The sequence below is a fragment of the Bactrocera latifrons genome, unplaced genomic scaffold (assembly GCF_001853355.1).
Source record: "Bactrocera latifrons isolate USDA-ARS-PBARC rearing strain unplaced genomic scaffold, ASM185335v1 scaffold_291, whole genome shotgun sequence".
Taxonomy (NCBI): domain Eukaryota; kingdom Metazoa; phylum Arthropoda; class Insecta; order Diptera; family Tephritidae; genus Bactrocera; species Bactrocera latifrons.
In genome coordinates, this window is record NW_017536530.1 from 1 (window position 1) to 23,987 (window position 23,987).

General features: G+C 36.9%; 4 protein-coding genes across 5 annotated transcripts; 2 read left to right on the plus strand and 2 right to left on the minus strand.

The window, feature by feature from the left end:
- Positions 1-1,067: 1,067 nt before the first annotated feature.
- Positions 1,068-3,061, plus strand: LOC108970235 (phospholipase B1, membrane-associated; the record flags this gene model as incomplete). Its single annotated transcript, XM_018935506.1, is given in 5 exon segments — positions 1,068-1,319; positions 1,382-1,725; positions 1,823-2,276; positions 2,357-2,483; positions 2,638-3,061. Coding segments are annotated over 5 exon segments (1,275 nt in total). The 3' UTR covers positions 2,790-3,061.
- Positions 3,062-14,008: 10,947 nt separating this feature from the next.
- On the minus strand, positions 14,009-17,342 carry LOC108970240 (glycosyltransferase 25 family member). The gene is made up of 6 exons (XM_018935512.1): positions 16,904-17,342; positions 16,591-16,819; positions 15,930-16,513; positions 15,744-15,872; positions 15,418-15,675; positions 14,009-15,356 (listed from the first exon to the last, which is right to left on the minus strand). The coding sequence occupies exons 1-6, from the start codon at positions 17,164-17,166 to the stop codon at positions 14,831-14,833; spliced, it is 1,989 nt and encodes a 662-aa protein (XP_018791057.1). The 5' UTR covers positions 17,167-17,342; the 3' UTR covers positions 14,009-14,830.
- A 273-nt stretch (positions 17,343-17,615) lies between these two features.
- LOC108970242 (cytochrome c oxidase assembly protein COX11, mitochondrial) lies at positions 17,616-18,579 on the minus strand. Its single transcript, XM_018935513.1, has 3 exons — positions 18,307-18,579; positions 17,930-18,253; positions 17,616-17,867 (listed from the first exon to the last, which is right to left on the minus strand). Exons 1-3 carry the CDS (start codon positions 18,511-18,513, stop codon positions 17,712-17,714), a joined length of 687 nt encoding a protein of 228 aa, XP_018791058.1. The 5' UTR covers positions 18,514-18,579; the 3' UTR covers positions 17,616-17,711.
- A 207-nt stretch (positions 18,580-18,786) lies between these two features.
- Positions 18,787-22,198, plus strand: LOC108970236 (trichohyalin). Of its 2 annotated transcripts, XM_018935508.1 has the most exons (3): positions 18,787-18,876; positions 19,077-19,403; positions 19,452-22,198. In XM_018935508.1, exons 2-3 carry the CDS (start codon positions 19,079-19,081, stop codon positions 22,187-22,189), a joined length of 3,063 nt encoding a protein of 1,020 aa, XP_018791053.1. In that variant the 5' UTR covers positions 18,787-18,876; positions 19,077-19,078; the 3' UTR covers positions 22,190-22,198. The 2 variants fall into 2 exon arrangements, with proteins under 2 accessions (XP_018791053.1, XP_018791052.1); XM_018935507.1 differs by having other exon boundaries at positions 19,077-22,198.
- The last annotated feature ends 1,789 nt before the right edge of the window (positions 22,199-23,987 follow it).

Here is a 23,987-nt window from a genome sequence, read left to right on the forward strand (position 1 = left end):
TCTAATTAGGCATTCAATGAGTGCAGTTAAATCCTTTTCTTCCAAATTTAGGTTAAGTTTTGGTAACAGCTGACTCTTGCATAACCGTGTCAATGAGTGGAATGTATGCAGAATCCCTGCAATGAGATGGTTGATTGTTTCGATGACTCTGATGACCACATATTATGGGGTTTCCACTTCAACACCTAATTTTTAAACCATCTATGTAGCACTTGAAAAAATTGCATTGAAGTGATGATCAGCGTTCATTCTTCGCATGTTCAGTGTTGCACCCAATGTTGTTATGAATAGACCATTCATAAGAGAAGAACACTAAGTGGCTGCGTCAGTGACAAAACATCACTGAAACAAAAAATTCCAATAATAAATCTGAAGTTGCACAGTACTGTGACTAAATTTGACGCTTTTGCTGCAATCGTTATATTCTTCCATTCGCTTATTTTTGTCAGTATTTGAACGATTTCTGGAAGGGTGACAGTGAATTGAAGAACGTCATCATGTCTTTGTACCTGCCTTTTCTTACAAAGCTGCACAATTTTTCTGCCCAAGAATTTAGCTAAAACAGTGTTACATTTCGGTCTTGAAACTTCGAAAATTCTCTGAATATCCTTCCAATCAAAGCAATTTGTTCAGATTATGGGAAAAAAATGCTGCCATCTCAGTGTTCTCTCTCTCTCAGTTCCCCCCGTGGATCCGGCCCTGGCTCTTACATTCAATATGGAATAGGCAATTTGTTAACGCCCTTTAGTACTATGATAGAGATGCTTTAATTGTTGGGATATTTTAACATTTTATGAGTTAAGATTAAATGTAGATCTGAAGATTACAATCCTAATCGCATTCCGTTTCCCAGTCCCCATGTAATTGAAGCTGTTTTTGTATCATTTTTAAATCGATTGTTTAGGGTTTGAACACATTTTATTCCAATATTTTCAGTATCTTTATTTTATTAAATTATTCTACTTGATTTATGTAAGTTGTTTGTTCGTTTACACACTCTCTAAGTTTTTAGGATTTTCATACATATACATATATTTATAGGTATAAATCACATTATTTAATTACAGGATTATAATTCCAATATATATTTGAATTCCAGCTCAATTACAACCACATACAAAATGCAGGGCACACCAATTAAATACCACCTATTGCTCTGTGCACTACTGTGTCACAACTGTCACCCTGTAATAACACAACGCACTTCGTTGGATGTCACATTCCGAAACTTGTATCGACCCCTACGTTTGATTGGCTTAAATTTTGCCGGGCGTTCAGGTGACAATCCGGATAATCGACAACTTGTGCGCGATATGGGCGTAAGTGAATAGTAGTTACAAAAATTGTGTCACTCGGAAGTTTAAATTTCCTCTTTCTTTAGAAAACGCAAAATCTCAACACACGCGCGCGTTCGTTGGTGAATTTCTGCGATGCGCTGAATGGACCCGGAAAACGTAGTGAAACACGCCCGACATCGGTGCATCGTTTACGACCCGGTGATATAGATATCGTTGGTGCTATGGGTGATTCACTAACAGCTGGTAACGGTATTTTCGCGACAAATTTATTACACATTACGGTAGAGAATCGAGGTATGGTCTGGAGTATTGGTGGGCAAGGCACTTGGCGACAGTATTTAACGATGCCAAATATTTTGAAGGAATTCAATCCGAACTTGTATGGCTACTCGCTGAAAGATGGGCTCTCCACCGATCGCAGTTCGAAGTGAGTGAAGTTTTTTGGATAAACTTATACTTCAAATGTTTTTGTTTAGATACATTTTTGTTGTTTATTAATTGCTTCTTCCAACTTCTGAACACAGATTCAACGTCGCTGAGTTGGGCGCCATGTCACGTGATATACCTTACGAAGCGCAAGTGCTAGTCAAACGCTTGTCACGTGATCCGAAAGTGAATATGACCACAGATTGGAAGCTTATCACTCTACTCATTGGTAATAACGACTTTTGTTCAGACGTCTGTTTTCTGCCACGACCAGAGGATGCGATCAAGCAGCATGAAGAAAATATGGTGAAGACTTTTCGTTATTTACGTGATAATGTGCCACGTCTAATGATAAATGTAGTGCCATCGCCAAAATTGGATTTCCTCGTGCCTTTGAGTACGAAAACACCCGTTTGTCATACGACCTTGTCATTCGAATGCCCTTGTTTAGTGGGTAAGCCCAAGCCGCAATTGGTAAAAATGATAAAACTGATGAAAGATTGGGTTGCGAAGGACAAAGAGATCGTGAATAGGGACGAGTTTAATACGGAGGTGCGTAATGAATTTAGTTTTATTTAGATTACTCCAACAAATTTTTGAAAATGTAATAAAATATATATATTTTTTTTAAGACATTCACCATTAATCTGCAGCCGTTTACACTATTCGAAGATTTCTTTCCCAGTAACGATGACGCAATGAAATTCAAATTTCTGTCCGAGGACTGCTTCCATTTGAGTCAGCGTGGTCATGCGATTAGTAAGTTTTTGAATATATGTATTTTGTTTTCACAAAAAAATTGTTTAAAAAATATCGAATATTTTATAAGCATATATCTTTTAAGTGTTTATATTTGTTTTTATATTTTTTTCAATACAAAAAAATTTCCCTTACTAAATTACTTTTCTCACAGGCGCCAATTATCTCTGGAATAATATGCTTGAAGACGAAGACAATAAAAGTATTATGGATGAACCTACTTTATTGAAGACATTCCGCTGTCCCACCGAGGCGCGTCCTTACTTAGTGACACGTGTCAATAGCGCAAAAGATTTTCTAGTTTGACTTTGAACAGCAAACACCTCGTCACCCATTAACGGCAATCTTTAATTATAAATATTTATATGTAGTTTATAGTTAGTCATGTAATTAATCCCTGTGATAATATAATTAGAATGTAATTAGACTACTTTTTATAAAAATCCATGAGCAAATTGTAGGGAAAATTATTTATGTAAAATATTTGTACACGTGATACTTGTGAAGTAAAACAATAAACTGTATTATTTGCAATTAAGTTAATAATTATATAAATAAACGCAGATGTGGCAAATCTATTCATCAAATTAATGATATGAAAGTTGTTTTTATTAAAATGCGGAAAAAACTAGTCACTCTTCGTTTAGTTACTGTCAGCAAACCGTGGTACACATGTCCATTGAACCGTCGAAGTAGTGGACTTTACTCAGGATTCCATCGGTCAGGAAGGTAGTGAGTCTAGTTTTCTGATATATACATGTTGTGATCAACATCAACTACATGGAGGAGGAAAAAATGGTCAAAGAGCAACTGTTGCAAATTATTGAGCTGATTTCACGTTGAATCAGAGAACTTAAAGCATATATATGCATATGTATATATGTATGCTTTAAGTTCTCTGGTTGAATTGCCCCATTTTGTGAAGAAAAAAGCGTTCTTTCAATACGAACACCGTCGGCACCACTAAATACAATAAGTTAGTAAACAACTGCCAGGCAGAAATTTTAGTTCAAAGGAGAAGTACGCTTCGATAACCTACTGTGCAGATCTTCTGAAAATTTATTTGTTAGACGGGTTAAAGGAGTTGGAGCATGTGTATCGAACTAAATGCGCAATTGAAAGCTTAGTTTAACAGCATTAAATACAAAGGGTGATACATTTCGAGGTTCCCTACTTTTCTAAAGAAAAAAAAAAAAAACACAGAAATTTCAAATTTAATGGAGAATGTTAATTATCATTCGAAAGAACATTCATTGGCATTTATTTTTTGAAACTTATCTCTTTCAAATGTTGGCCGTGGCCACATCAAATCATCCATCCGTTGAGTTAAACCGTTTTTGACGACTCGTTTGAACGTTTCGAATTCGAAATATACCCGTGAAGTTTGCTCCAAGGCCTGAAATGAAGCGGGATTGTCCGAATGGACTTTAGATTTCAGGTTTTACATAACCCCATAGGAAAAAGTCTAACAGTGTGATGTCAGACGATCTTGGTGGCCAATCGACCGGACTAAAACATGGAATTATCATCTCACCGAAGTGTTCTCTCAATAAATTCATTGATTGATGCGATGTGAACCAAATGTCGCCGAGATCACTGCTTCAATTTCAGGCATCAAATAGTCGGTCATCATGGCGCTACGATCTTCGTAACGTTGGGTTTGTTAAAAGCTTTTGACAAAGTCAATCACACAACGCTACATCAGGACATCGAAAAAACTACATTCCCTTCAGAACTGAAGAGGTGGACCATGAACTACCTGCGCGGTCGTCAATCATCCGTACCGCAAGTTGATGTCCTCTACCCGCTACTGTTTAACTTCTACATCTCGAAACTCCAATAGCCACCAGTGGGAGTCTCCATAACCTCCTACGCTCATGATTGCACGAAATTGACGTCGTTGCAATGGAAACGATGACATGTGTTCAAAGGTAAACAGCTATCTCTCCGACTTTTCTCGCTTCTTCTCTGCACAGAAGCTAACACTCTCCCCAACCAAATCCACAGCGACCAAATTCACGAATTGGACGAAGGAGTATAGACTTGAGTTTAATATTGCAGTCGATAGCGTCAAGATTCCAACAGTCAATAACCTGAAGATTTTAGGTGTAACATTTGATAGTCTATGCTCCTCACTTTCCATACGACCGGGATTATCGCCAAAGTATAGAACCGCCACGAAATCCTTAAGTCGCTAGCCGGCAGCACATAGGGAAAAGACAAAGAAACGTTGTTGGCAACTTACAAGGCAAGCAACCGGCCGGTCCTCAACTACGCCACACCATATGGTCACCTGGGAGCAGTGGAACACAGATGAAGAAACTACAGACCTGTCAGAACACTGCACTCCGGACCACGAAAGGACTTCTACTTGTCCATAATAGACTCCGACATATCGAACATATGTCCTGCGTGCAATGAGTCTCGCATGACACTGCCCACCTCTTTGCATGCACCCTTTTTTCCAGCACAGCACATTTCTTAGGCCTCCCGTCAGATGACGTCGACGACGACTTAAATAATCCTTACCATCCTAAGGGGGGCTAGATAACCGTTAAAACAACAATAAAAACGCTCTCATCGGCATCTTTTTTGAAGAAATATGGACCAATGAGGCCACCGGCCCACAAGCCACACCAAACCGTTATTTTTTCCTGAATATCTTCAGTCTGGTCTTCGTTCCAAATGCAGCAGTTTTGCTTGTTTACATACCCATTGAGCTAGAAATGGGCCTCATCGCTGAACATAATTGGGATCGAAAACGTCGGATCTTCTCGGAACTTTTCAAGACCCCATAGAGGGAAGCTATTTAAGGAAGTATCTCTACTTGGATTACCCTTTAGTTTAACATTGAAAGTCAAAGTTGAAGTAAAAACGTGACTTTACAAGACTCTAGTGCAGGGCGCTGTAACAGTTCTGCTATAAATCTTGCGTACCATATGCAGACTAAAGCAGGGTTGCGGTTTTTTTAAATCAATAATTGGTTGGTTTGGAGAACGCTTGTTTTGCGCTATATTGTATTACATTAAAGAATTTAATCACAAGGTTATATGGCTATATATGTATGTACATAGTAAAATAGGCTTGTAATTAAACATATCATTGTATTTTGCTTTTAATTAAACGGAAAATTTAAAACAAATAGAAATATGCGCTCACGCGTAGCTCGTTGTTTGAAGCTGTGTAAAGTAAACAGTATTTAAATTCGAAGTTAGACGTACAAAGTTGGCCTTTAGCGATATTAACTACCGTAAATGAGCAAATGGGTCAATGAGCTACCAGTCTACAGGGTGAATGCGTTAGCTATAGTTGAATATGTGCGGTGAGATGAAATTTGGAGAAAAATTATATAAGCAAAAATTATTCAAGTCATTACAATAATAACTTACAGTAAATATATGCATATACTGGGTAAGCCGAACCCACTTGTTCAATTATAAAAATCGAAAATCCCGATGACTTGCATTTGTGCTGTTGTCTGTAATGCAACACAAGCACTTACAGTTGCACGAGCTGTCAGTCACTCATTCGCCGTTGTTTGCATTGACTACCGGCTTGCGAAAAATTGGTCAAGTTCAATAAGCTAGAATTAAACCACTAAACGTGCAAGTTATCGTAAATTTACAACAGATATGCGCTCATGCAGTGAACTGCATATTTCATGCATTTATACATACATAGGTACATATGCATGTGGGGTACTTCAAGTTCAATTATAACAAGTTCAATTAAACTGAATTCAGCGTAGGTTGAGTCATTGTTGATTTTTATGACCATATTTTAGTTAATAGAAGGTACTAAAAATTAAAAAAAAAAAAACAAGGAAAAACGTTAACTTCGAACGGAAGCTAATATACCTTTCACAGGTGCATTTCTTTTAGTAACTATATGTTCATTTTATATGGAAGCAATATGCTATAGTAATCCGATCTGAATAATTTTTTCGGAGTAATCCATGTCGAATTTCGTGACGATACGACGTCAAATGCGAAAGTTTTCCACACAAGCCCTTGATTCCGATCGTTCGCTTTGTATGGAAGCTATATGCTATAGTAAGCCGATGTGAACATCTTTTTCGGAGATTGCATTATTGTCTTGGAAAATAATCTATACCGAATTTCGTGAATATATCTTGTCAAATGCAAAAGTTTTCCATACAAGAACTTGATTCCGATCATTCAGTTTGTATGGCAGCTATATGCTGTAGTGGTCCGATATCAGCAGTTCCGACAAATGAGCAGCTTCTTGAAGGGAAAATGGTGTTTGCAAAATTTCGAAACGATATCGTAAAAACTGAGGGACTAATTCGTGTATACATATACTGACAGACAGGCGGACAGACAGACGGATATGGATAAATCGACTCAGCTCAACATACTGATCATTTATATATATACTTTATAGGGTATCCGATGCTTCGTTGGGTGTTACAAACTTCGTGACAAACTTAATATTCCCTGTTCAGGGTATAAAAAGAAATATAAAGCAATCTTTACTTTGAAGTTGTCGTAAATTCTAATCGTATCGACCCCGCATAAATTAAGATTCACGCAAATCTTATTTTCAGCTGCATAAGTAATGTTGGAGTAAGCTATGATTTTATTAGCATGACGTTAGAGAACTAACTAAGCACAGTTAATATGTATAACCCGAAAGTATATTAAGTTTGCCCTGAAGTTTCTAACATTCAAAAGGAAACATCGGTGATCCGATTAAATATAGATGTAGATAAATGATCGGTGTAACGAGCTGAGTCTGTCTGTGAAACGCTCATATTGTACCCATAAATGTAACTGTCATCCAAACAGACTGGTCAAAATTAAGTCCTTAGGTTAAGGTCTAACAAGGATCTCACTTGGACAGCTTAGAATACCAGACCGTTTTGGTACCTAATAAACTCTTATATAATATTTCATAAGAATTTCACGCACTCGAAACGGTTTGAGGCTAAGACAAAATTGTCAGCTTCGGATCGCCTGGATCTCCGAAGGTGGACAATTGAGGAGAAAGAGTCCAAATGAAAGAAAGGCCATGTTTCCCAATGTACAATGACTCAGATATTCTTATAGTTTTACAAATTAAACGAAAGTTAAATTTCAAAGTAAGTAAGTTTACAATATTATTAAATTTAAAGATATTTAATAATATTGTAAACTTTTCTCTGATTTTAAGCATCTACAGAAGCTTAGTCTCCTCTGAAGCTTGTTTGTGCGGAATCGAACAACCTGATTCACGTTATATTTCAATAAAGCATAAAACAGGTACTCGTTTCTCAAATTACCACCTCCAATCAGCATTTTATAAGTACAACTTTAAAATAATAACTAGTTAATTATTTGTTTTGTACTCAGCCTTCATAATCAGCAAATAAATATGTATTACTATGCAATTTTTTATGCGTTCACGGAAAGCAGCTTAATCAATTTAATTTCTGTAATTTTCAGTTCCACCTTTCGTACATTTAAGATTCACTTACTAATGATAAAACTAATTACACTTATATATTGTAGATCTAGCTTAATAGCAATGAGAGAAGAGGCGAAGGATGCTACGTCAATAATATTACTCGAAAAAGTGAAAAATTAAAAATATGGTAATTGTATCTTTTAACAACATTTCTGATGAGATTTCAAAATTGCCTGCCGAAAATAGTACCATATTAAAAAGTGTAATTCTAATTTAAATATGATTTTCAGGAGTAAATCAAAGACTGGTACATAACTAGTTCTAAGAAAATAATGGTATGGCATTTAATCTAAATTTTGGTATAATCTTTGAGGTTAAGTGTAGCGTTACTTCCAGTGGGATATGTTATAAACTACGCAAACTTTGTATAACATTATCTAATGCGTTTGCTAAGTTTGCTTTTTAAAATGGGGATGAATTTAATAAGTACTTGCTTTTAAAGCTTGTGGGCGCCTAACAACTTTTCCGAATTAATATTTAGCCTATTATTAGAAGGCGCGTCAACTTTAAAATTAAGATCGCCTTCTTTTTTGTACCTTTCAAGATTTTTAAAGATTTCGATTAATAAGGAAATATAATAAAAAATGATTTGACAGAGCTTTAGAAAGGGTGTGTGGCACTACATTGAAATAGGCCTAGTGACGTAAATGAAAGTCTGGTAGTAAACAATAGGGCACTTGAGGATTTGACTGAAAACTTTCAACTACTGTGGTTTAGCAGAATATGAGATAGCACTTTATGATATCTGGAAGAATTTCTAAACAACCCTTGAAATTTTCTAGCGACATTCGAAGATAAATAGGTAAAGAAGTTGTACAGTTATGACGTCAGCAAGAACAGTGAATATGCACAACGCTTATAAAACTGTAACACACTAATGTATATTGAAAAAACATAATTTTTATCATGTTAGTGCACTTATTTATCAAAAGGGCTTATATTTCAAGTGTCATTCAACTACACCAAAAACAACAGCTACGATTTTACACATTACTTACCATACATTGGAGTAAGAGCAGTCTAAAGAAGAGTATTTCAGAAAAATGCGAATTGTGTTTTGTCTGATTGAGAAGAAAAGCAAAAACAAAATGATTAAGGAAGAGCTAAGTTCGGGTATAACCAAACATTTCATACTCTTGCAACTTGCACGGACTAAAGCCGGAGTGATACTTTCAGGTACATAAAGCTTGTTAGTTAGTAGGGCCTATGCCGACTTCTCACCCGGTTTTATGTATTTTAGGCACAAATATACAACCTTATAAGGCAAACACGCTCTCCCAATTTTATTAAGACAACTCACATATTGGCGTCATATGAGATCGAGGGTAGAATTAAATGTCACTGGCATATTTAATTATTGATTTATCGTGCTTTTAGTAGATTTTAACTGTACCGTTATATGGGGAGTGAGCGAAGTTATCATCCGATCATTATCACACAATCGGTATGAGCTCATATAATATTTGCCTCAGGCGAATTTGGATGTGGTAGTTTTAGTGGCTTACATTGAACTTATTACAGGACGGGGCCACGCCAACAGCGCCTAGCTACTTCGAACCCCCGTGCTAAATTAGTGTTTTATATCTTAATTTAGTGCTTATTTATAGTATTTTATAGCTTTTCGGCTAATAGCGTTTATGGACGTGGCGATTACGCTCATCTACGAACTTATCTTTAGAATATGATGAAAAATAAATATTTGCAATTACCTAATCTAACATCCGGATCAAATTATGTTACGATTCCGGTTTACCATTTTGCCCCTTTGTTTATGCTAAAAATGCAGAAGCAGTCAAACGCAATCAATTGCTCCAAGGACCGGAGGCAAGTCTTCTCTACAAATTTTCGATGATTGACTGGATGGATTTCCCGTTTCAACTTTAAAACCCGGTTTTGAACGTAAAACCGTTATTTCCGGTCTCAACCAATGTTAATATCTGGCTCTAATTATGTTCCGTTGTATTCTACCCCTTTGTATATGCAACACTTTTTGTAAACTAGAAAACAAAAAATATCAAAGGTCAAGGTTAGATTACTTCCAATTTATGTTGCTGTCTTTCAAACCATTAATATGGCAAATAAAGAAAATTAAATTTGGAATTACACCGAGATCTAGAAATTAAAAATGTGTAATGTTTCTACATTATGAGATCTTCTGTATGAGCAAGTTGCTTGCTAAATGCTTCTAACTACCGTTATATGGTCGGAAAATGACTCAGCACATAAGGCCTTGCTTTTGATCGATCAATTCTGCGGTTCCGACAAAAAGTTGCTTTCTCCATTGAAAAAATGTTTGCAAAGTTTCAAGTCGATATCTCAAAAAAGCTTATAAGCAGACAAACGGACACGGCTAAATATATAATGGCTTGTTATGGACATTAATTCACAATTACTCTGTATTATTTATCATTCCATATCAGGAAGTAGCGTAAAATTTGTATATGAGAAATAATTACGCAGCTCTGCAAAAACATTTTTTTCCTTGCCTGGATATATAAATGAACTCATCATGATTTAATACGTTATCAAGTTAGCGTTGAACGTGGAAGAATCTTGTTTTAGTGACATTGGTAAAAAATTTCGGTTTTAGTTTGGAAAGTTAAAGAGTGGAATATTCGATAGTTCGTAATTATCAAAGTAATAACAGTTCCGTTAATTGAAGCAATTGAAGCTTCATTCATTAAGTAAAAATTATGAAAAAATTGCGAAACATATGTTAACATACTAAATTTTCGCATAATTCAATTAGAATCTAAAATTGATGATTGAAAGGTGTCAATAATGTTGGATCGTCATATGATGGAAGATTACTGCTAGTCCTTAAAAAAAAGATTGGAAAAAATTAAAGAAAAGAAGAAAAAATGAAAGAAAGAAAAGAAAAAATGAGAAAATTATAAAAGTAAAAGCTCATAAAAGGCTCTTAAAGCAATTTGATTAATATAAAATATATATAAAAATTAATATAAAACTGTCATTACAAAGATTTTTGTTATTTTGTTTCATTGTTTTTGTTTATTTTGTTTCATGTTTTTTTTTTAGTAAAATGAAAACAACGTTTTAAAAATTAATCTGCAAAGCCATTAATAGCTTCATGCACTGGGGCACAAATAACTATGTTCAAAATCGATCTTATATCTAGGGCAATAGAACCACTGTAGACCAGTGTTATTTAAAAGCGCAACTCTTTGCAATAAATAAACCATATTAAACTTAGATGATGAAGAAATTAATCATTTTACTTTTATATAAAAGACGACACCAAAGCAAATTATTAAAAATTATTTTAAAAAATACAAATTCGCACAGTGTATTTTTATTATCTGCTCAATTACGCTTAGAAACCTGTTATAATTCCAAGTAAATAAAATCCTTAGTTCGCGTGCTGTGCATCTTTCATTTACATTTTTATTTGCTTGTTATCGGTTAAACTTAAGATACGCACATAAGTGTAAATACCACTTGTTATTAGGGCTGAAAGTTCCTTGCTTAAGTCTTTAGTCGATTTACTGCTTGTAATATCTACCAAAGAACAAGACGTGACATGTAAATACTGATTTGTATTTTGTTTTTATTCTTCTTCCAACATAATTGCATACCTTTCAAGTGGTATTTGCTTTTGTGCACCTTTGGCTTGCAGCCAAACTAGTTTTTGTTTACGTTCTCATTTTGCTAAAAACACGTATCACTTTTCCGAACTCTTTTCACAGTGCATTCACTTTTAGCTTGTTATTGCAGCGGTCAAAGTCAATGTCAAACTACATTTACGGCATTGACCTAGGCACCAAATAAATGCAATGTTGCTGCTTGGTGCTGCACTACAAATAAAATAACAATAGCATTTTACCATATACCTAAAGTGACTTGCATTTTATCATTATTTATATTTACTTATTCTTCTACTCGCCGCAATAGGAGCGAGTCATGCTGTGAGCACAACAGTTTTGTGAACGTGTTAAATGAAATGTCATATTTTCTTTCGTTTTATTTTTTTCCCTATTTCTTATTAATTCAATGCACGTTTGGCTCGCATGTAACTGCCAGCAATAAATGGTTGTAAATGTGTGCTTTTTTGTGAGGATAGAAAATGTGCGCGGTTTGCCGATTAATTTAATAGTTGCAGATTAATGGATATTATAATTGTTGACAGACGCCAACGGCAGTATTCATAAAAAACAAATATTGTTTAAAATGATTTATAAGTATAAACATAGTATCTGTTAGCGTGTTAAGTGTGTTATAATTATGCACAATTTTATAAATAATATTGAGTTTGAATTATTTGTTGCATTTTTTTAGTATAACTCTGCATGTATACGTAAGTATGCACATATGTATGCAGGTGTTAAACTTATAGAAAATATAATCAGAATCGTGCTGAGAAATCATTAATGCAAAACATTTGTTATAAATATGAATTTTTGTGAATTTTACATTACAACTTCGATAGTTATAATCAGAAAACAACTCTAGATTTATGATTTTTTAATTCGAGAATGATTACTATACGAAAAATCAATAAAACAAGGAAAAATATTAACTTCAGCTGTGCTGATAATGTTTACAGCTTTACATTTTTTTACATTACTACTTATAGAAAAAAAAAATATATTATTCTAAGATCTTTATCTGGATTTTATCACAGGTCAGTTTGGGTGGCAGCTATACATATGCTATAGTGGTCCGATCTGCAAAAATTTTCAGAGATATTAAATTTTAGTAAGCATATTTAACTTTGTTCGATTTCTACGATTAATATTCGAAAATAGTGTGTTATTTTAATATAAAAATATATTTACAAAAAAATATACATATGTATTATACATATAAGAATTTGAAAGTAGGTGGTATAACATCTTGAGAAATGTTCTAAATGTCTTAGCAAAATCTGCGCAGTTTCACAGAACGGTGAAAAAGTAACTTCTTATGATTATTGAAATTTAAAAGATTGTCAGACCACTCGGGCCATTTGAACCGCTGATGCTCTAACTTTTTTAAAGCATCTGAAGTAATACTTTCTGGAGGTCTGCACTGTAAAGAAATGGTAGCAGATACTTTGAAAAATTTTTCCTTGGCGACAGCGGCGTTAGTCGGCGGCTTATTATGACGGAAGAGCACAATTTGCTTTCCCAAATACGGTAATTTTCTGTAATTTGTCGTCGAGTATAATAATCAGGTATTGTAAGGCTCTGTGATCCTTGCGCCCTACTGCAGGTAGTCAATATGGATAATTTTAGAGAGCGATGACCATTGAATTTCTTTCAATGGGACATTCTTCGTCTTCTTCGGAACACGTTCGCCCAGTAAAATTCTCTGTTTCAACGATTTCTGTTTCTTCAGAAAATATTTTTTTTACCTTTATACTAATGACAGTTTTGCACGTTTGACTCAACCTCATTTATAATCAGAGACCTATAATAATAAGAAAGTGTTATAGCTAACAAATTTACATGCTATCTCCTTCTTTTTTATCGACACGCTCTCACCAACACAGAGAGAAATTATTATAGCGCCATCACTGGCTTGAGTGTAGTTGCTGAGTTCTACCAGCAGGTGGCGAACGATCGCTAGAATTCAAATGTACAGCGTTTGTTTTTAATGGAAGCATACTTTTGGGAAATCTACAATAATTTCATGCTGAGAACATACAAATCTTTTATTTTCTCTGGTTTAGCGCTGAATTAAATGGAATAGGTCTATACCTTGTTCTAAACCTTCTATCCCTAATACAATAATACATAAGTATGTAGTTTCGGTCCTTTGATTGATGTTTTCCACATATCCCATAACGGATGAATTCTTAATTGGGGATGATTCATCTAGTTTTTCGAGGCCCGAGACACGTTGGAATATAGCATTCCTCGAATAATATTTTATTGTCGTCGCAAAGAAATTTACATAATATTCGTTTTTTTTGCACGAGTTAACCTTCTCCGTCTTTATGAATTGGTTTTGTTGTTGTAGCGGTAGTTTTTTTGCTTATGAACACAAATCAAATCATTATATTTATTGTAATGTTATATATGATTGTTGATATTCACTGCTTATAAAAAATATTCGTATTGAAGTAAAAATTATATTTATTTATTGGTTTAATTGGGAAATTTTTGGGCATACACTTTCTAAAATGAAACTTTTTGGCATAAAAACTTTGGCTGCTGGGCCAATAAATGATTGACACGTACATAAGTATTTACTTTATAGACTGTTAAATATTCGAAATAAAAAGTACTAGTTGAAACATTAGACACATAAAATTTTCATGCATGAAAATACATGAGTTTCTAAACTACTAAATTAATTCAACAACAAATCTATTAATGAACAACTTATTGGTATGTTTATGTTTGTTAACAACATGTTAAGTGAACCGGTTTTCAATCACAAACAAGCACTCAACATAACAGCTATTAACCCGTTCGAAAACCGCTAAGACGCACTTGTTGTTTCATACGAAGAAATTATATATTCATATTTCATAAGTTTTTAGTGTTTGCATGTTTTACGGCGTATATTTGCACAGTGAATGACAATTTTGTGCTAAACACGTTCACTATTTCGTTTTGAAGATGCATATTAATTAATAGCGAGTATATGGTGCACATAATTAATATTAATATTCGAGTTAGTTAACGGCTATGAGTATAAATGGAATATATAGGTTGAAACTACAACTATGTATAAGGAGCATATAGGTTTTTTGCGTTTGTTCTTAATTTTACAACTAGTAAGGCACATTTAAAGGATATGTATGCACACTGGTGCATACACATATACATAATTCTATACATATACACTCCGTATATAGCAATGGCAATTTAAGCGGCAGTAATAATAATAAAAACTTAATTGTTTAAAGTAATGCTGTTAGCATATGATCGTACTCAAAACTCTTCATGAGTTTTGGAAAAATGCAAATCTTGATTGAAAGTGCCACCCTCGCTATCTTTCACCAAATCTACATATATTTCATCTTCTGCTTGCTTTGAGGGTGCATCCTGCTCAGGTTGTATATAAGGGAATTCCAATTCTCGATCGCTCTTCAAATGCACATTAACATCACTGTTCACCGTTGAGGTCAGCTCCGAGTCTTCGGTGTCTGAAATGTAACCTGATTCACCGGTATAATGTGTGGGGAAGAGTATTAAAGGCGCCGCGCTGAAGGCTAACAAATCACGTTGCGGGAAGTGAGAGCTCCAAGTTTTATTCGGATGACGATTAAACATTAACGGTAGAAATTCATCGACTGGCAACAGTTTCTCTAACGGTTTTGCGGCGAGTAGTTTGCGTGCGCCTTGTAGTGATATAACATAGCCCAATGTCCAATAGGAGTAACCAGCATGTACAAGATTTTCTGCATTCTGTACCCAAGGTTCTTTCTCTTCCTTCAAACGTTTGCGGCCAAAGTAACTGTGGGTTAATAGATATTTTAAGTATTCTTATTTAATATGACTATATTTAAAAACACTACACTAAATCATATTCAACAACGCTGCGTATTTGCGAGAGCACGCGTATGGCGCTATCTTTGAAGTATGGCTGGAAGCGTACATCATCCTCAAGTATAAGCACTTCATTTTGTTCGCGCTCAACAATCTTTTCCCAAATGCGATAGTGACTTAAAAAGCAACCGATTTCACCCATTGTCATTTGACGGTGAGAGTAAGGATCTTCATAGCCAGGCAGAAATTTGATACCCATATCTTCTAGTAACTCAGTGGTTAGATTTCTGAAAGAATTTTCAATATAATAATGTACAGCAAGTAAATATAATATTTCTGCTGATATTTAACGTACTTTCCGTCCACGGCGGGAAAATATTCAACGTCTAGACCTAACTCAAGGAAGAGTTTCTCCATTTTGGCACGTCGCTCTGGACGTCTTTCAAGATTGATCATGTAAATATGGTCCAATGTGAGTTTGGTTCTGCAAAATTTAAATTTGTAAAAATATTATTTTTCGAATATCGAAATTCGAACTCACTTATTCGGATAAGTAATGTATTTCTCGAAATAAGCATTCACAGGCGCCACCTCATCCTGATCATGTACGATATTTGCGCGTATATTTATCAGCTGTTGCACGTCTTGTTCCAAACCATCGTTAACCTCAAGTGGCTGCATTAAATATCCAAATGGTAACTTATTACTGATGAACATTGCTATGCGTGAACAATTTGCCGATGTAGCGAAAACAATAATATCATCGACGGGGCCATCGTACGGGCGACACGGTGTGAATCCTTCATGTTCTGCCCATTCGACCTCATTTTGTTGCTGCTCAAGAAGCCGTTCACGATTGAATGTTAGATAACGCATGCCCTGATAGTTCACTCTTATCAGCACAGCACTATGTACCATTGGTACAGGGAAAACACCTTCCTTATTAACATTGTAGATTTCCCTGTATTCGTCGGTGCGTTGATAGTAATAATCGGGTGTCATGCCACACCAAAAATTTGAGTACAAACCTTCGGACAGTAGCATAGGTGCAACGATGGGTAATCGTAGACTAGTCAAATGAGTTAGGGTGTCGGCGTGTGTTAACAGCACATCAGCATCAAGGAACTGTATTAAAGCACAATCAACATAAAACATAATTAGTTGGTATGTATTGAAAGAATGGTGTATGTATTTATAATTACAAATATGTAATCGGCCCAAATCTTCTTAGCATAAATCAATGCTGTTTCTTTCAAGTTTATGAGATAATGAAAACGTGCAGCAGGCCAATCGTTCGGTGTACTTTCATTTTGATGACGTTGCACGCTGTCGTCATGCTCGAAATCGACACTGTGATATAAGTTTGCGGTGTTATTAAGCCACAGCTGCAGCAGTTCAGTGCTCGCGTCGTTATTGTGATCTGAACGTATCCTACAATTGGAAGATAAATGTTATCATGCATGATTATCACATCAGAATGTGTGTGGAAACTTATAATTTATATGTTCTACTTACCACAATGCAATTTGCTCTTTTGGATAGTTCAGGCGCTCGAAGTAGGTTAGGAACAGCGGTAGGATATGTGCCTTGTTGCGTACCAAAAGCGCTACCACTACAGTGGGTGGCTCATCGCCTAAATCCGACGGCAACAATTCATACAACTCATCGATACTTGGCACAGCTTGCGTCGGTGGCTTGGCGGTTTCCGGTGTCGCAACTGCGCTGCAATAATAGGAGCTCAGAGCGAATAGCAGCGTATAAACGGCGAATTTGCACATCTTCAAGCTAATCGCAACGATGCTTTACAATGATTTTCGGTTTGAAGTTTAAAAATTGACAGCACTTTATTCCATACGTTTGTTCACCACTACAGCGCAGAACGTTCTGAGACGATATATGCGAGTTGGCTGTTAAAAATCTATTTTAATATGCGAGTTTTAATTACTTGACTGCTGCGGCATCACTTTACTTTGTAGAGACGCTAACAATCAGAAACCACATACCCGCATACAGACACAAACAGAAAATATGACGTTTCTTATCATAAACAAATCGTAGCAGTGCTTTTGTTGTTGGACAGCGGTTTACGGAAGACAATGGGATATGCTAATGGAAACATGTGTTGTTTTTCTGCTACAGTGGCTTGTAAAATGTAACTAATGTAGGGTTGCTGTTCGTATTATTTCAAACCTTTTTTTTTATTTTTTTTAATTTTGCATTAATTTAAATTTTTTATTTACAACAGTGCTAAGTGGCGGCAGTCAATAAAAAGTATTATTAGACGTTCATGCTTAATATGCTAAAACAATAGTACAAATATGCATTACGCTACATGGGGACGAACATAGCTAGGCATTTGCAATTTCAAGCCTTCTTTTGATTCAAAGAAAGTATATGATAATGTTATCGTATCAACATTTTCCAGTTTCGGATCTTTCGTAAATTCCGGATCGATATAGAAGAATACAGGCATATCCACCTACAAGATACAACAAAATTTCATATTTAAGCTTGTAAATTAAAACAACAGCAATAACATACCTCCTCATGTGGATTTAATTGCTGTTCTTCAAAACAAAAACACTGTATTTTGTTGAAGTATGCACCAGCTTCGAATGGCAGCACATTATAGGTGCTAATGCCAATAACTGGGTGATCTGTGGGATTACGCGCTGTGTAGAACGCCAACGCCGTTTCTCCAGGCACAACTTTGATCTCATATTGTTGCGGTTTAAAGTTCCAACGCATAGACGCAGCAATATCAGCATTAAAACGTATTTTTAGTATACGGTCTTCGATTTTCTGCATCGTTTCTACTTTATCGGCATCGTGCCCCTGCGACGTTGTGCCACCGTAGCTGTATGCCTGCGGTAGCGAAGTTATTTACACACATTATGTTTAATCGCAGAATTGCTCACCTGGCAGAACATGCGATATAGTGGCACTGCGGCATAGCTGGCACCAGCTACGAAAATGCCTCCAGCAGTTAAATAATATAGAGTTGACTTTTGCCGTTTTCGCGCTGCTTCACCGGCGTCTGTACCATTTTTACCGTTTGTGGATTGAAAGCGTAGCCGGCACGCGCGTTTGCAATGTGTTCTTAATATGTGTAAGGTTCTTAACATTTTTTATAACACTTAATATATAAGGTAAATATTAATTAATTTTTTATGTTGCCTTAGGAGCAAACTCGTAATATTTACAAATTATTTTTGTAGGTTAAACAGCTGTTTATTGCATTTGCCGAGCCACTGTATGTACATTTTTGCGCTGAGTGTGTTCAATTGAATAGAATTTACGGTAGCTTTCAAACGTTGCTAGGAAACGGTTATTTTAACGTTGGACAAACATATTTCATGATTTTAATAATTTCGGCTGCTGTTCGAGTTTGGTGAAGTTTTTTGTAAAATTTATTTACAAAGTTGTTTTAGTAATTTTCAAAATGCAGAACATATTAAAAGAACGGTAACGCACATTTTAACCGTTTGGTAAGTTATCAGCGCAGTTTCATTCGCTTTTACTTAGAGATGAGCGGATTTGCCAGCTAGTGCTGCCATCTTTAACTTTGTAAATATATCAGCACTTCCGCACAGTTAAATAAATTTTCTAAAGTAAATTTGTTTTTAAAAAATATTTTTATTATAATTATAATATTTGTAATCGACTTACTAATGACCGCTTTTGAAAGATATGAATTTCAGCGACGATCCCCTGGCTGATTTGCTGAGCGACAACAGTTTGGATAATGACAGCTTTTTCGACAATCCGACAGGCGTACGGCCCACAACTCGTATGAACAAAAGTAAAAGTAAATTAGATGATTTGTTTGGAATTAAAGAAGAAAGTGAACCGAGAGCTTTACCAGTGCCTAAAGCACGCCAACCTGTGCCAACAACAACTGTAACTGCAAGTACACCCCGCACAACCAATCAGCAACAAAAATATTCCAAAGATATGCTAGAAGATGACGACGATGATGATCTGGGTTTCGATCCACAAAAACCAAAAGCCGGCAGTAAGTTGAATTTGTTGGATGATTTATTTGCTAACACAAGCATTAAAGAGTCTAAAAGGCCCGCCACTGCGCAACCCTCGACTGTGCGTCGTGAAACAGAGAAGCCAACTATATCGCGACAATCAACAGACACCACCACCGACACTTCAAATGTGCTGTTAACACAACCACGTCCAAAAACATCGGCGGGAAGACGTAGTTCCAGTGCGTCGAATGTAATGTCGACCGATCCGTTAGGACTTTTTGCTGGTTCCACCAAAGAACGGGAAAAAGAACCTTCTACCTCGGGTATGTCTACGCCTAAAGCTAAAAAGCGTGGCACTACAGCAGACTGGCTTGGCTTGACCACGGACTCGGAAGCTGCTGGTAAGGCTGATGTAACAGAGTCACCAATGCGCACTTCGAAACCGCCAACAACTACTTCGCTTACCACCACTGCTAGTACCGCAAGAGAAACTATAGACATTTTGAAGTTGCCAGATAATCTGATGCAGGCGCCCACAGAGCAACAAGTTGACTTACATGAAGACGTGCTTTTGATGCCACAAGTTGTGACTTCTGCCCCAACAGACGATAATACGGCGCAAAATATACTCTTGCTAAATACCCACAATTTGGAAATGAAGAACGCTTACACGGCTCTGCAGCAGCAGGAGTCTCAACTGGCATTGGCTACGCAGTTGAAAAACCAAGAACGCGCTTTACTGGAAATGCAGCGTAAGCAAGAAATACTACTACAACAACAAGAGCGACAGTTCCAGGCACTAGTTCAACGACAACTACAGCGTCAGCAGCAAATGGAGGATCATATTAAGATGCAACAGCAACGAATCAACACACACATACAGCTTTTGATGACACAGCCTGCCATGCTGCCGACTTCTATGCCATTACCGCCAATTAAACTAGCGCCAGAGACTGACAACTTGGGCGAGCGCATTGGATCACCAGATGGCACACCGGAAAAATCTGACGACGCCGGCGGTACTTTGGATGAACGGCAAGGCCGCAATCGTAATAACAGCGGCAGTCGTAGTCGGAGTCATAGCCGCAGTAGACCGGCCTCGCCGCCGGACGTTATGCTGGAAACACTACAACATGAAGCTGATATCAAGCGTTTGGAATTGGAAAAGCTACGTCTGGAAGAGCTGGTGACAAGTCAAAAGGCCAACTATGAGCGTGAAATTGAATTGATAGAACGTTCCTATAAGAAACAACTGGAAGTAGTCGAAAACCACACAAATTCAATCGAAATGCGGTTAAGAGCTGAAGTGGAAGAACTTTCGAAGTACTACATACAAAAAGTAAGTACATTGGAAAGCGAAAAACAAAAATTGAAATCAGAATACGAAACCGACTACGGCAACTTCAAGCAGGATCAGGAAGATGAGTTGCGTAAGCTAAAAAAATCGCATGAGGACGACATAGAAATGTTAAGAGAAGAACATCGACGAATGCTAGAAAATGTGCGACAGGCTAAAATGCTTGAGTTTGCCGCTGTACAAGAGAATGGCTCATATATGGAGATGTTGAAGGCTGCCTCAAGCAACTTGGAAAATCTAAGTGGCGGCTTGCAGGGCTTGCGCGATGACGTGCAATCAAGACTGGAGCTGCTGCACAAAGAAAAGGAAAAGAAATTAGAGGCACGTGAACGACGACTTGAAGATGCTGAACGCCGTTTGAAGATGAACGAAGAATCCGCGGATGAAGAAAAAAAACGTCTCATGACGCTGGTTAGCAGTTTGGAGCAGCAACTAAAAAAATTGTCTAAAGAATCGGCAGACGAGAATTGGATGCTGCGCCAGCAGATGGCCACTCTTGAGGCCGAGAAGGCAGCATTTGAAAAAGAGAAAGAATTTGCACGCGAACAAATAGCCCGTGATGAGAAACGTCTGGAGGAACTCAAAGAGCGGCAATTAAGTGAAACGCAACGTGCTTTAACGGATTTGCAAGAGGAACGAGCACGTCTCTATTTGGAGCGTACCAAGATCGAGACAGAGCAGAAGCTACATTCCGGCCATGATATGGAGAAGCAACGATTAGAAATGGACGCAGTCATGAAAGTGGCGCAAGATGCTGCCCGTCAAGCGGATGTTGAGCGCGAACGGTATCACAAGTCGTTGCGCCAATTGGAGCAATTTAAACGTGAACTTATCGATAAAGAGAATACACTTCGAGCCAAGGAAGATGAACTACAGCAGGAAACACTTTCGTTTCGTATGGCTGAACATAAATCCCAAGAAGCGATACAAAAAGCGCGCACTGCCGAGCAAAATTTCCAGATAAAGCTACAACTATTACAGAAACGAATGCGGGAAACGGACGAGATGGAGGTGAATCTCTCACAAGAACGTATGCTTCTTACACAGGAACGCATCAAATTGCAACAATTTAAGGCGGGTCTCTTGGAAAAGCGTTGTGAGCTATGCAAAATGAGCGATCAGCGTGAGAAATTGGCGCAATATTTAAATAGCAACAATGACGAAGAAGTTGCCAATGATGATGGTGCAGCGGGCGATTCGATGGCACAGCAACGCAATTACATGCGTACGGAGGAATTAAAAATGCGGCAAATGCTGCAACAGGGAAGCATTGTGGATCGTATGCTTGATGAGAATATAGCCGAGTCTCTGCGCAAAATGAGAGCTTCAACAAACATGGAATACTGGCCGGAGACGGTGCTGGACGATGATGCCAAAGAGAAAGCGCTACATAATCTGGATAGCGGCTTGCTACGTGGCAGCGTAGAGAACTTATTTAATCGGACCTCACAAACAAAATATTAACGTTAGTAAATTTTATACGTACATTATATGTGTAAAAAAAAAAATAAAAAAAAAAAATAAAACGACATTGTGTTAAAAACAAATTATTGTAACCGGATGAAAAAAATTTCCGCGGGCTCAAGAACGGTAGTTAATTGGACAAACGTGATTTCAACAGAGATAATTGCTATTATGTTAATCTATTGTCATCCTAGGCTTTGTTCGATTTTTCATTGAGCATTTATTTATGGCGGATCCCAAGCATTACGCACTACAGCAGCAGGTTCGCTCTCTCAATTCAGCTCATTGAAAAATGTATGTTTGTTGGTTCCCCGGGGGATGCTTGGTGTAAGACCGGAGGTCGTAAGTTCTACAATCATATGAATAATTTCTGGCCGCACTCAGGTGAATGGCAGTCAAAAATCTTTCTCATTTGCGTATACTTCAGCCATTCACATGGCTCCATCCTTTAACCCAGCAAAACTTATCCAACTGATGCTGGGCAATACAAGAAGCGCAGTTAAAATTGGGAACGATTTTCCCGAGCTTGTCGGCACCAAACGAGGTTTCGAATTGGACGACTTTTTATTGTGCGATTTCTTCAAACTGAAAATAATAAGAGCCTCAGAGTTAAAAGGTTAAATTAGTTATGCTTTTTGCAGCGAATGGAACTGGTGGTGAAAGGGGAAATATGAAATACCTCCTGACATCAAACCAGCAGTCAGCTCATCTTGGCTCCTTTCTTGCTGTTGACAGTCATGTCTATAAAGTTACATATAATTTCGTCTCTCTTGGAACCAGCATTAACACAAAAGCTAACAATTGCTGACTAAGTAATCGAAAAGAAAAATCCTCTCGATACTCCCATCTTGCTCTATGGTGCAGAAGCATGGACTATGTAGTAATCGAGGAGACCGCAACGGGAGTTCACGAGACAAAGGTTTGCGGAAGATTTAATGTCCTTTGACGGCGAATACCGCAGATAATGGAACGATGAACTACTTATATACAGGGAAAAAAATAAAATCTTCAATTCTCAATTTTTAATCCCGTCATCTAAATTAGATTTTTAATAGTTTATATAACGCCATTAGCATACGTAGATAGTTCAGTAAATAGAACGTTCATGTCGTCCGAATGGACTTTCCTGTGAAAGCAGATGAAGGGGAAGACCTCCACTCCGTTGGAAAGATCATACATATAAAGAGCCACGTGGCTTGGCTTGACGTTTTCATTTGACCCCAAATTGCGTGAAGAAGAAACCAATGAATCCATTCTTCGTACATGCTGATCGGCCCCACAGAGTTTGGCTTAGGATCTTTCGATAACTTGTCTGCCTATGTAGACAGATTACTTATATTTCTACCTACAACCATCGCGAAATTGCTATTAAAATATTTTTTATTCAACATACATGGTACCACACCCATCGTCCATTTTTTCCCCATGTCTTATAAAATCTCATGCCATCTCCAATGTAAATGTTATGTCTCTGGCATATTTAGTTATTGATTTATTGCGCCATTAGTAGTTTTGAACAGTACCGTTAAATGGGAAGTGACCAGGGTTATCTTTCGATTTTATCCACTTTCGCACTGTAAGTGGGAGTTTTTATAAGATTTCTACTCGGCTAGGAGATATATATGTAAGTAAATTAAACTTGTTAGAGGGCGTGGGAGCCTTCACTTTTTCAAAAAAGTTTGCCCACAGGTGCTTCTTGCTACTGTGATCCTTTGTACCAAATTACAGCTTTGTGGGCGTGACAGTGTTCCGATTTCGACCATCTTAGAACTCGTAATTTTTTTGACTAAGGAACGCG